General features: G+C 37.5%; 2 protein-coding genes across 3 annotated transcripts in view; one reads left to right on the top strand and one right to left on the bottom strand.

Moving 5' to 3' along the window:
- Nucleotides 1-13,097, top strand: part of SLC39A13 (solute carrier family 39 member 13) — a 150,245-nt gene that overhangs the window by 7,822 nt on the left and 129,326 nt on the right. The window lies entirely within an intron of this gene.
- MYBPC3 (myosin binding protein C3) overlaps nt 2,625-13,097 on the bottom strand; it is a 59,594-nt gene continuing 49,121 nt past the window's right edge. Inside the window, exons 30-34 of the mRNA XM_054515223.1 lie at nt 11,580-11,775; nt 7,013-7,152; nt 6,096-6,255; nt 5,391-5,527; nt 2,625-2,864 (exon numbers count right to left, since the gene is read on the bottom strand). Coding sequence (XP_054371198.1) covers nt 2,625-2,864; nt 5,391-5,527; nt 6,096-6,255; nt 7,013-7,152; nt 11,580-11,775 — 873 coding nt within the window. The remainder of the gene's footprint in view (nt 2,865-5,390; nt 5,528-6,095; nt 6,256-7,012; nt 7,153-11,579; nt 11,776-13,097) is intronic.

Raw genomic sequence — 13,097 nt, 5'->3', positions numbered from 1 at the left:
TTAAAATACACATCTTATGACCATCAGTGCTTTTATTATGAAGATGCATTTGCTAGGCTAATACAACTAACACACTGTGTCAGATATGCTTTGCCATCCCAAGTGGCATGTTGGAGGCAGAGGAGGAGTGTTACTTCAGTTCCTTTGTGTAGATTCTTCCAAAAGACAATGCTGTCTGGATTAACATAATCTTCTTGCCATCTCCTGTGATCCTTAAAATGTACTTCCCAGCCAGAAACTATCAACTACTGCAGGAAAAACCTACCCCAGATACTCTTCAAACTTGTAGGTGAGAAGCTAGAAATGCTATTGTGTTATTTGCTTAGAAATCATCTAAATCATCTGCAAAAATGCTTACATATCACTCATGGCCTTTCACAAACCTTCAGGAAGAGTTATTACAGTGAGTTTATTTCATTCATTCCAAGCTTCTCTTTAGAGTTTTTTATTTACATGCAAATAGTCTCCCTTGCTAGAATTTTCACTGTTTCATCTGACATGCAAAATTATCCATGTAGATTTGTGTGATGTCTCTGATTGGTAGAAAAAAACCATCTAATAACTGGAATTCTATGCTGGTGTCTTTTTAAAAGCTAGAAAACAAGTAGTGAGTAATTATCAAAGGAATTATTTTCTATAAAAAGTATAACAGTAGCTATAGCCAGTGGTTCCCAAATGGTGTGATTTGGATGCAGTTCTGCTTGAGAACACAGCAGTGGATAGTTCAAGCACTCACTGAAGCAAAACCAGCAGGAATGAAAGTTACATTCTGTTGCACAGAGACAAATATAATGACTATATACTGTAAATAGTATCTTACTGCTTCATTATTCTGAGCTACTTGTTTCTTATGAAGAATGTCAGAGTTCTGCAAAGAGAAAATGGAGTGGACTATAGAATTGGGGGATTTTTGCTTGTTTCAGACATTAGGAAATGACTAGGGTTTTTTCAGTTTTACATAATTTTACTATTTAAAAAAACCCATATTTTATGTATGTAATGGGGGAAAAGTTTATCTTGATTTATTTCAATTACTTCATGTGGAGACAAGGGCAATCTAACTACGACAGATATAGGAAAAGAGGAAATATTGTCTGAAAACACACTGAGTAAGCAGACCATTACAAGACACTGCTGCCTCCTTGTACATGTGTATTAAGTGATTGCTAAGATGAGCAGGACTCCTATATGAGCAGAATTTGTGTTTCATTAATCTCTTCACTTTTCTTCTTTTCAAATTCCACTCTAATGCTGAGACAGAAAATGGAGAGAAGGATTTATTGTCAAATGCATTACCTGACTGCTATTATACCACTTCATTCTTTTTAAGTCTAAAATGTACATTACACATCTAGATGCATTTAAATGTTAACTATAATTTCTTTGTTGAAGCAAGGTTATTGATATTAGTTAGTCCTATTTTAATAAATAACTGTCTCTTAGAGGGAGTGCTTGTAGTGGATTAAGAAAAAATGGCAACCAAGTATTCTGTTATTCTTACAGATTTTTACACTGGCACAATGTATTAAAGGTGGAGACCCATGAAATACTGACTACTGAAAAACAAACAGAAATCAAAACAAACACACATTTCCCACCAACATTATAAACATTCTAAAAAGTCTCTACCATGAATATTTAATGATTGTTTATTCACAGATCTGACTAAACAGCCATTGCTCCTTTTTCCAGCTGAATTATTTTTATTCTTACCTTGACTTGCAGATCAACTGAGATTCAGAGTTTTACTGAGGAGCTGGAGAATGAAAAAAAGTTTAAGACATTATCAAATATTAAAGAATGGTAATTTTAAATTGAGACTTGGTACTGCAAGTGAAATATAGACACTAGTAGATGCTTTTATCTGAGATTCTAAGAAGATTTAATGTTCCTAAAGCAAGCTTCAGATGATGATACAATTAATCTGTGAGCCCTGAGGGTATTGGCACCCAGCACTGCAAGGTGTACTGTATGCACATTCCTGATTTAGCACCGAGTCAAATATTCAGCTTGGCGCTGTGTAGAAATGCCTTCAGGCTTGCTGTGCTGAAAATGGATTTCCATCAATTACTGTTATGTAGGTCACTTTTGCAGCTTTTACTGGGTTTGAGCACTTAAAGTAATGCTACATACATTTGTATTGATAAATAGATACTTTGCTGGCAGCTTTACAAAAAATATTTAATATTTCATATTTTTTTATTCTGTTATAAACATGTGAATTTTGTTCCTGGTCCTTTTGACAAACGAAATAATTTGTTACAGTTCCAAAAATGTTTGTGATGTAGCATGCACTACCTTTTACATATGTCTAATAGCCAATGATGTGATTTAAAACCTTCAGTTACAGAATAAGCACAAAGTCTAATGAAGTTATCCTCAATGCAGTGGTTGTAGATAGATCTCCCTTCCACTGCTAAGTGTCTGCTCTAGAAATAGCAAGTCAGAAGTGCAATAATTGTACACCATCAGACCTGTATTACCTAGCAAGTAACCTAATTCTATCATAATGCTTCAGAATGAAAAAACAATCTTGCTGATGCATGTAATTAACAAACTTTTTATATACCACCTAAAAAATCAGATAAAGGGGAACTATGATTTTATTTCCTTTTAACTACCCATTACTCTCTCTTCATTGCAGTGTTAGGGTTATGCATAGGATTCATCTGATTACCTCTGACGTCCAGCCTGCACTCTATTTCAGCTTCACCACACTCATTGACAGCTTTGCAGGTGTAAATGCCTCCATCAAAGGGAGTGGGCTTGCGGATCTCCAGGGTCAGCACCCCCTGCTTACTGAACATGCGGTACTTGGCATCCCCAGAGAGATCCATTTTGTTTTTGAACCAGAATATCTTTGGCTGAAGAACAAAGAAGAAGATTTTTAAAATAGAAGTTAGAGAATGGAAGACTTACACCTGATCTTGCGGCCTCCTGTAGCCATCAAAGGCTAAGTAGTATTATGAGGAGTATTTAAAAAGAACTGTTAATAATTTTTCAAGGAACATCTAATTCAGTAGAAATTAATGAAACCAATAATTCAAAACTTTAGTATTTTTGTTAACTCAAAAACAGCATGCAGAAAATGTAGGTTTTTTCCCTCTTTTATTGCAATAAAAAAAAAAAACAAACCCTAACCCCTATTAACTGTCTACAAGTTCATTCATTAGGCGTTATTGAGTTGTGCTTATTAAAATGTATTTGAATGCTGCAAGTATCTTATAGAAGGGGAATTAAATGTCACAGATTATTAGAACAGTCATAAAAGTCCACAGATGCTGGGTGGCTGAATTAGAATGCCAAGGTTTGGTCCAGGAAAGGGTTTTCCAAACTCTCTAGTGTATCTTTAGAAACTTCAGGAATTTAAACATGAAGTTTTGGAATTTAAACATGTTGGCTTCCGCTGTGGAATGAAGTGGCTGCTTCTATACCAGTTCAAGCTTTTATGTTTTGTTTCCAGTCCCTGAAAATGTGCCTTTAATTTTTATAAATGAAATTTTGAAAATGAAAAATCTGATGAAACAGATTGCTTTTGTTTATTTCAGGCTCATTAGTACATACAGTGAAGAAACAGTCTTTAAAGAATAGAAAACCAAGCTTTACATTTATCTGTTTTTCTTTCAGACATTAATGTCTTCTGTTTCTTCATCCATAAACCCCAAAACTACTGCACTGTTTTTACAGAGTGCTTTCAAATCTACTGAATTACTTTTGTCTTTGACCTGTGGTATAACAATCCAGTGCATCCCACCTGCCACTTGCTAAATTTTCTTGTCAGATCTCTGCTGGAATTTTTCCTGCCTTAACATTTTTTCCCTGTTTGTCTATAGCCTCTTTATCTTTCTGGGTATATGTCTCTTGTTATACCACATACTGATTACTGGCAGGGCATGAGTACTGTCTCTGCTTGCAGTGGTAACTTTTCCATGCCATGCAGATCATCCTGAGGTGTGTTTGAGAATCTACAATTATTAAGAACTGGGAACTTTTCATCCACATAAGGTAATGAGAGCTTTTGCAGAGCATTGCTGCAGGTACTGAAACATTTAATCAAGGTTAATTTGGGCAATGGAAGCACAAAAACATATCTGGAAAAGCTGCTTTAAGAGCATTAGGTGTACTGAAGGTTGAGGACTACTTGGATCCTTCAGGCTAATGTGAAGGAGGAGCTTAGCATGCCTGAATTGCAAAGCCTTCCATTACTGCACAAGAACAGCTGTAAAATTGAGAAGGCTTTTTAAAGAATCTTCTTAAAACCATGGAAACAGAATGAAGTGGATGCAGATGCACAAAAATGTCAGTTAACCAAGAGGGAATATTGTCAATAACACTGTAATTTCTAAGTTGAGGCAGCTACTGGAAGATGGATTTTGCCTACAGTTGCTGGTGTTTATTCTGTAATGTTCTTGTTTTTTTGAAGCCATTTACATGGATATGCTTCCTTTTTACTTTTGAGTTTTGTCTGGAGCTCCTTCTTTATCTAATGAATGCAGCAAATGATTTTTTTTCATTCGGACTGAGTGTTACATGTTTTGCTCTGTAGCAATCAGATCCTTTCACAGGTATAAGGTCATGAAAGAAGCTGAAAATAAGCAGCCAGACATGAAGGAATTGTGCTAATTTAAATTTAGGACAAGGTTATGTCATAATATGGTAAATTCCTTCACTGCAGGCAAAAATCTTATTTCCCTTTTCTGAGAAGTCTAAATTTAGCTCCTAGCTGATACAGTTTTTACTGCTTGTTCCTGATTAATAAAATAGTACATCTTTATCTACTCTTTGATGGGACTTTCATAAATATATTTAGAATGAGAAAATATTCCTGTGAGATTAAAAAAACCAAACCAACAAAACCCGTGTCGGGGCAGAGACAGACAGCCGAACCCGACACCCCTGCAAAAAAACTTCACGCGAGACCAGGCCTTATTCTAGTTAGTTTTGCAAAATAGCTCAGACTGTCAAAAACTTCTGTGGATGCATTGGTGTTACAGAAAAACTGCTATTCCTCTGTGTCATTTGGTTAGTGGAACAGTAGATGACATTTACTGCTGTTTTCTTCAAAGCCTGAAGAGAGCAGAGTATAGATTGTGAGCAGGCAGTTTTGTTGTTTGCCTCACTTTGCAGTGAGTAGGTTTTGTGCAGAGGGGGTACATTTCCAGTGGCGTGGTGCCACCAGGAGCAGTGAGTGCCCTTCCCTCTGCCCCCATCACTGTGTTGCCCCCCAGTTGTGCACTCGCCCCCCTCTCTGCAGGCTCAGGTGTGGGCAAGGTGGGCATGACCAGGTGGCCTCTGCTGCTCCTCTGCACAGCCATGCCACGCTCAGCCACCCTGAGCTGGCAGGAATTCCTGCCTTGGTGCAGCAGTCTCAGTGAGAGTGGTGACTGTACCTTGGGGATGCCTCTGACAGCACAGCTGAGAGTGGTGTTGTAGCCCGCGATCACAGAGCGGTTCACCAAAGGGTGGGTGAATTTAGGGGCTTCTGAGAAGTCGTGTTCTTTGTAACAAGGGGGTTTATAAGTGGTGCCTGCAGTTCAAAGAGACAAAATAGTAAGAACCGTGTTGGCAGTTCTGCTGACTTCTGTATAATCTATCTGTCAGTTATTTTGTCTGAATCATTTTAAGAAACTTCAAAACTTTTGGCGTTTGTGATATTAAAAGTCTTTAAATACATTTCATTCCAAAACACATCTCATGTTTAATGTGTTAGTTAAGGTAAAAGGTCCTGGCAATCATGGGTTTTCAACTTATTTTTAAAATATGACAGCCATATGTGTGCAGAGAAAGACTTCACCACAGACATCTTCAACTTTTAACCCCAAAATAGAAATATAGTCTCCCAGCTGTATTATTTACTTCAGATAATATAGTTTAGGAAGACTCTGTGATTAAATATTTTTAACTAACTTTTGTATTAGTTCAGGAGATCTTCCTAGATAAAGGCTCTTTATGCTAAAATTCTTTATAAGTGCTAGTTAGTAAGTAATGAAAATATCTTTAGGGATGCAGCTAGTAAAACTGTATTTTCCATTTTCCAGTGTATTACTTCTGGTATTTAGTGGCTTTTGTGATCTTTGGTTTGAAGAATATGTTACCTGTTTTTTGGATATGGGCAGGATTTTTGGTGGTTGCAGCAGTTTCACTCAATCCACACAAATTTTCACTGAAGATTCGAAAAAAATAGTCATTTCCCATGATGAGGTCTGACACGATACAGTTTGTGCGACGATAGTGATCAAACACCGTGTACCATTCCTGTAACAAGACTGTACTGTTTAGAAAGATGTTATGAGAGGTCAGACTGGTGCTACTTTTGGTATGGAGAGAATTATTTTGTTACAAGGAAAAGACAGGCAGAGAGGTATTTAGCACTAACCTGTGAAATTAACATTATGTTGCTCCTTGTGAAGATCAGCTGATCTATTTTCTTACTTTTATATTCTGGTGGTGTGATAGGCATATTAATGCTTCCATTTTGAGAAGAAAATTCCCTCAACTCTCTACCATATTTTGGCCACTCCTATCTGGGGAATCTGGTACAAGATGTGTACTCAGAATGTGACTGCTCAGGGGGCTCTTCCATTAGAAAGATGTTTTCCAGTTTGACAGGCATACATACCTCTCCAGTACATACCCTGCTATGCCTAGCATCTCACTTCAACTCTAACTCTTCCTCCCTCCCCTTCAATTTTTTACTGCATTTATGAAAAATATAATTCCAAATAAAAACTATCATTCCACCTTCTAAGGAAGCTGTCTATGCAGTCACCACCTGATACTGCACAGGCTTGGTCTCTCTTCCATTTTCTACTGAGTATTTAGATTAATCTTTCACCTTTTGGGGTTTTTTTAGATTTTATTTTTCAATGTTTTATTGCCTCTGAGGTGCCACAGGACACCTTGGACACACAAATGAGTGTCATGAACTCAGTCATTTCCTCAAGTCTCTGTGTTCCCAGAGCAGGTGCTGGTTTAACTCCCTTCAAAGCCACAGACCCAGCCAAGTTCTTACCATTGTTTTTTTGTCAGCTTTCTGAACTGTGTAGCCCAAGATCTGAGCATTGCCATCATCCTGGGGAGGTGACCACTCCAGGGCTGCATTAAATCCCCAAACATCCACAAGCTTTATATTCTGAGGAGGACCAGGCTTGTCTGCAGAGGAGACATAAGAAAACATCTTAGCTTTTAGTTTAAGATTCAAGAGCTTTGTCATTTCCCCATGCAGGGAAAAAAATAGAACCTGATAGCAATCTGTAACATTCCATAGCAACACACTTCATTAATGTGAAATTAAAACTGTAAGAAGAACATTGGGTATTTTTCAAATATTTGAATATTCTTTTGAGAGGCTGAATCCTATGGAGAAATAGAAAACACATGAGAATTAGTAACATCTTTAAAACAGAATAATAAGTTTGTGTTGTTTGGATGGATGTGATTAACTCTTTAACTGCAGTTTTATTACTTACTTTGTTACCTCAGTGCAATTTCTTGGCCATTTATCTACACTGCTATAACTACCAGGGCAATGGGTGGTGTGCCTTCCAGCTGAGGATGGCCAGCCATTTGGGAATACACCTTTTCCCTCTTGGCTCAGTGCTTGTTAGCTTGCCCACTAGGTGATTTCTCTGTAATAGCTAGAAAATGAACAAACTCTCAAAGAGATAGAGAAATCTGTGTCCTCTTTAAGATACATGGAAATATAGAGAAAAACAACATAGTATGAAATTATAATAATTTTATTTTTTTCTTTTTATACCATGTTGTTTAGTCAAATGCTGTAAGATTTAGATTAGATTTATTAAATAATATTTCTGTCTTTTTTAACTTGAGGACGCCAGTCCACCTTTTTGATGTTAGATTGTTGCACCCAGTTATGGGGCCTGCTGGCGACAGCTGGATAGTTCATCTTGTTATTGAGTGAAAAATAGTTCAAGATCATTCTAAACACCTGAAGGGAAACTGTCTCCCCATTGTGTAGCTAAGCTGGAAAAATTAAGAAAATTGTAAGAATCTGATGGATGTAGGTTTGAGATGAGCAAAGCACAGAGGAATGTAATTATAGGTGGCTTGTAATGTAATTCCTTAAAGAAGGATATTCAAACCAGTAATAAATTAGCCTTTGTTATTGGGGGAACTGTGACTTTCTACATCAAAGCAAAATGCGCTAATTCTCTTTTCGCTGACAAACTTTGGAATTGAAAAGCTGCTTTATAATTAGGTTTGACCCCTACTGTCCTTCTTCAAAGTGGTGCCTACTAGAGCACGGCATGATGTCTGATAAGGGATATGGAATGCATGGCTCTCATTCCATTTATCATCTTCTTTCTGCCTATCTTAACCAACATTTCAGAGAAAAACCTGCCATCTTCTGTGTTTCTCAGCAGCCACCAACCAGGTAAAAAACCTTCATACATTTTCTTCTCTGTTTCTGAAGTAGGGAATGGCAATATGTTGTCAAATGAACAACATTGCTTATGGGGATGTGGAAATGCATTTGTTGTTAACTTGAATCACAACTTAGAAGAAACAAAAATCTAGTTGTTTTGTTAGATATGTATTTCATTTTACAGATATCAATCAATCTATTCCGATTTAAGAGAAGAATTTTTCATGCTACATACGTGTCTGCATATGTGTAAAGAACAACCTTAAAAAAGGCAGAGATGGATAAATTTGCTACATGGGTTTTTATGTTCTTGATCTTTGTGGTTCAGTGGGATAATGCAATCTGCAAGAAGATCTATCCAAAATTTCTTCATAGAATGGTAGAATATTTCTTTCTTAGTAATAACCAGTACAACTCTAGCTTGTGGATAGAGGATGGGAAAAGTTAAACTTATTGATGCTTCTGACTCAAATTATTTTCCTCTGTAGAGCACTGTGTTGGAGTGGGGATTTTTATTCTGAGGAAGTATTCTGTCTTACCCGCAGCACAAGCTCAGCTGAGGAGTTTTGCAAACTAATGAAATTTATACAATGGGAAGAAGAGATAGTGTGAATTATCTTTCAAAGATAAATTCTAATTTATATTTTCAAATAATACATAATTAGAAAAAGAATTAATTACAGTTAAAAAAATAAAGTATAGATCTGAGGTTTGCTTCGGTCAAAAGAAGTCATGATGAAAGACATAATTTATTGATTCATGTAGAGGGTGAAAGAAGTTGAGGGCACCATATTCTCCAGAGATTGAAGATATTTTCATTATCTTTGAACTTTCTAGAAGTCTTTAGTAAATACTCGATTCCCATAGAAATAGTGCACATCTTTTTTTGATCTGCAGAGTAAATGGCAACAACTGTTTTGGCAACGAGGGAAGCTGATGGCAGTAACAGAGCTGTTTCCTCTTGTTTGGAGCTGACCTGACTCATCACCACAGCAGAGCTTTTGGCTACCTGCACTCTTGCCTTACCCCAAAAAGAGATAGGTGCTGAAGCCACAAGCATTACTTGTTCATCAAGGAGACTTTTGCCAAGGGAAGTTAGCTGATGAAAAGACACCTCAAAAGATCACTGGTTGATTTGTTGTGTCTCTGAAAGCCAGGGTGGATTTTCAGCCTGCTGTTCTACAGCACCTAAAGCACCACTAGGAGTGTAGAAAGAGTGCCTGAATCACCCATTTTCTGTCGTGCCAAGAGAATATAAAATCTGGGGAACAAAAAGTGCAGTTAACAGAATTGAGAAGAGGCAGTTCCTCTAGAATAACACAATCAAGAATCAGAGTAGATGCCCTGATTGCAGAAGTATCTGCATATGTAACGAGCCCTTTCTCTGCATGGTCATGAATTAATGAAATATATATATTCCCATTCGTTTGACCAAACTGCCCAAGAAGTACAAAATAAATGTCCTACAAGTCTTACTTGTGTGATAAGATTAGTTCTCTTTTTCAGTCTTTCATTTTCTGTATAGTATAACTCTCTGGCAATGGTAGATGGATATGTTTTTGTGACTTTCTACACAAACAGTAGGCAGAAGATACTTGGTGCTATGGCCTAAAAGCAATGGCCAGAATCAAGAGTCACTAACCAGCTTTAGAAAGATAAATTAGAATGTAGAATTCACTACTCCCCTTTCCCTGAGTCATAGGGTCAGAGAATGGTTTAGGTTGGAAGGGACCTCAAAGATCTTTCTGTTCCAACCCTGTGCCATGGGCAGGGACACTTTCCAGCAGACCAGATTGCTCAGAGCCCCATCCAGCCTGGCCCTGAACACCACCAGGCATGGGGCATCCACACCTTCTCTGGGCACTCTTGGGATTATTTTGGTTTAGCTGCCATTTACTTATTTTGCTCTTGCAGAACTGCAGTCAGCCTTTGAGCAGAAGCTGCTGCTGGTATTAAGACATATTTGCTCCAACTTTTTGGGCCGTTCTTGTTTTATGTTGGCACCATTGCATACCCATTCTGCCAACATAATTAATAAAACTTTAAGCAGAGCAAAGTCAGCATTTTTAATTCCAAAGCATTAGGAGGTGAGCCAAAACACATATTCTAAAAATGTATTGATACACTGGAAGAAATTCAGGATAACAGTGTGAAAGTGTGGGGAACGAGAAATAAAAACAGTTATCAAGAATGTTAAAAAGAGTGCTAATGAGGAGAAACAGAAAAGCTCTGGCTAAACATTAATGAAATCTGAATAGGCAAGATCTCAGAATATCCCTCATATAATCCCAACAAAAGTTATGGAAACTTTGGCAATGACATTGGAAAAGAGACTAGAAATTGTATAATAGACAATAAGCCCCAGACTAACTAGACACTCTTAATAGAGTAAAGCATGAAATGTAAATTTTTCAAATTCACAGGACTGTGCCTTCTAATTTTTGGAACTGTAGAGGTATATTATGGCAATGATTTTATCTCCCTATCCTTATCTAATGAAAAAAAACCCATGTACAAGTACGTCCATTCCAAGAGTCATATTTCCTTCCTTGAGTACAATATGGCTATGCCTAGGAGCACCAGAACTCTGAAATTCTGTCTCTCTCAAAGTGACAGAAGGGAGAGTGATAAGGATGACCAAAGATATGGAATGACATCTGTTTGAAAATAGTCAAAATGAAGAGGGTAAAAGTTGAGAAAGTTAACTGAGGCAAGTGGGACTGAAGGTTATAAAATCATGAGTAACATGGAAAAGCTGAATGATTATTCATGGTTTTTTCTGATACAAAACTGTATGGATGTTAAATGAGATTGTCAGGAGACAGACTCGAATCAAAACAAATAGGTATATGTATTTAAAATGAAATCCTTTATAAAAGGATGTTTGGATTCTCAAACTAGACCTGGATTAAAATACTGGATAAAAATTAGGCAAGAAAAAGATCACTAAATAGCTATGGGACACAATATCCCTCACCCTCTGAAGGTCTCTAGGACACAGATAATTTCAAGGTGGGAAAATGTAGTAGGAAAATAAGGTCACACGCTAGCCCTGCTCTTTGTCCTACCATCTGCAACCAACCATTGCAAGAGAAGGGATTCTGAGGGAGTTGGACCTTTGGGTTGCCTCAGTCTGGCCATTATTTTGTTTTGCATGATCTGCTTAATTCTGATGTTGTCAGGGTCTTACCTATGATTTGTATTGTTATTGCAACTTTATCAGACATGTTTTCTATCTGAAGAGTGACTTCATATGCTCCTGAGTGATGAAGCTCTGCTTTTCTGATGAAAAGGATTGTGTCCGTGCTGCTGTTCCGAATTCCCACATCTTTGGAGTCTAGAGTTTGACCATCTTTCAGCCAAGTGATTTTGGGTCTTGGTTTACCCTAAATAGAGAAAAAAAAGTTTTAGAGGCTTTAGTATTTCCATTTTTCTCTTAGCAATAAATCTAGAAGGCTTAATATAGTACACAGAGTTGAGATAGTAAACTCTATAAATACCTTACAATTTCTGTTTTCTTCCAGACAAATATTTGCTACCATCTGTGTGGTTTAGTGGCACCATGCTCTGAGGATGCCATTTAGTTCAAGACTGAAATGATACTGAGAACAAATCCAGAAACACTATGCATGTGCTGGGCTGGTACTCTTTGCCAGGCATCAGTGAAGCCAACAGGTGATATGACTTGTTCTGATTGTTATTAGCAGAATCTTTACACACCTGAGGACTTATTAGCTCTGCTCCCCTTCTCCTTCCTTTCTTAAAATGTTTGATGTTCTCTCCTCAGGCATTTTAAAGATTTTTTTAAAATTTATTGTAATCTTGCAGTCTTGGGAAGTGAAATTTACTGTATAATTCTTTCTGCATTGCAAAATTATTTTGGTGACTGTCAACCTAAGCAGTAAGTGTTGCTACACCCATGGAAGATGGCATTGTGGAATCAGTGAGCGATCAGTGGTGTGCACTGCTCTCATCCAGTCATTTCCAGGAAAAATGGTAAGTACTATTTAGTTCTTCAGAAGTTATTGGGGTGCTACTTCCACAGTACAGCTCCAAACAAGGAATCCCAAAAAAACAGAAAATGGCCATAACATATTTATTAAGTGTATTAATAGTTAATCCAACAGAAAATAACTGTGGGGGAGTTTAAGTTTCTAGGCCCAGGCCTAGAGTAGTTCAGAGGGGTGGGGAGGGAAAGTGGGACCTTGCAGGGTCAGCAGTCACCTCTGCTCAGGCTGCCCTGAACTGGAGCCCAAGGCACTGAAATGGGGACACTGCCTCAGGTAAACAGCAGAGAAAGCAGCTCTGGAAGGTTCCTCAATCCACTGGAAAGACTCCTTCTCACTCTGAAAGACTGTCTCTCTCCCCTTAGCCTACAGAGGGAGATTAAAATACTCAGACTCTTGGTTTTGGTGCCTAAAGGTAGACAGAATAATAATGAATCTTTGTGCATTGCTACACCTTTATTTCAGGTTTTTCTGGTATTTGCTCAAAAAGTCTGTGTACCATCATTCATTTTTCCAGTGGTATTAGGAAAAAAACTTCACCTTTTATTAGAGTCAGGCCAAGATCTGTCCAAAATTATACTTAGAGGATGCCTAAAAGATCTAGAAATTGCCATTTGTTCATTGATGCTCTTTTCTCTTGCTCACCAGATGTATTGTAGTTTATTTTACATCAGGGCTGATAAACACCTTGAATGAGCTGT

The sequence above is a fragment of the Molothrus ater genome, chromosome 6 (assembly GCF_012460135.2).
Source record: "Molothrus ater isolate BHLD 08-10-18 breed brown headed cowbird chromosome 6, BPBGC_Mater_1.1, whole genome shotgun sequence".
Classification (NCBI taxonomy): Eukaryota; Metazoa; Chordata; class Aves; order Passeriformes; family Icteridae; genus Molothrus; species Molothrus ater.
Note: the sequence above shows the minus strand (reverse complement) of the source record. Positions and strands in the feature narration are given on the sequence as shown.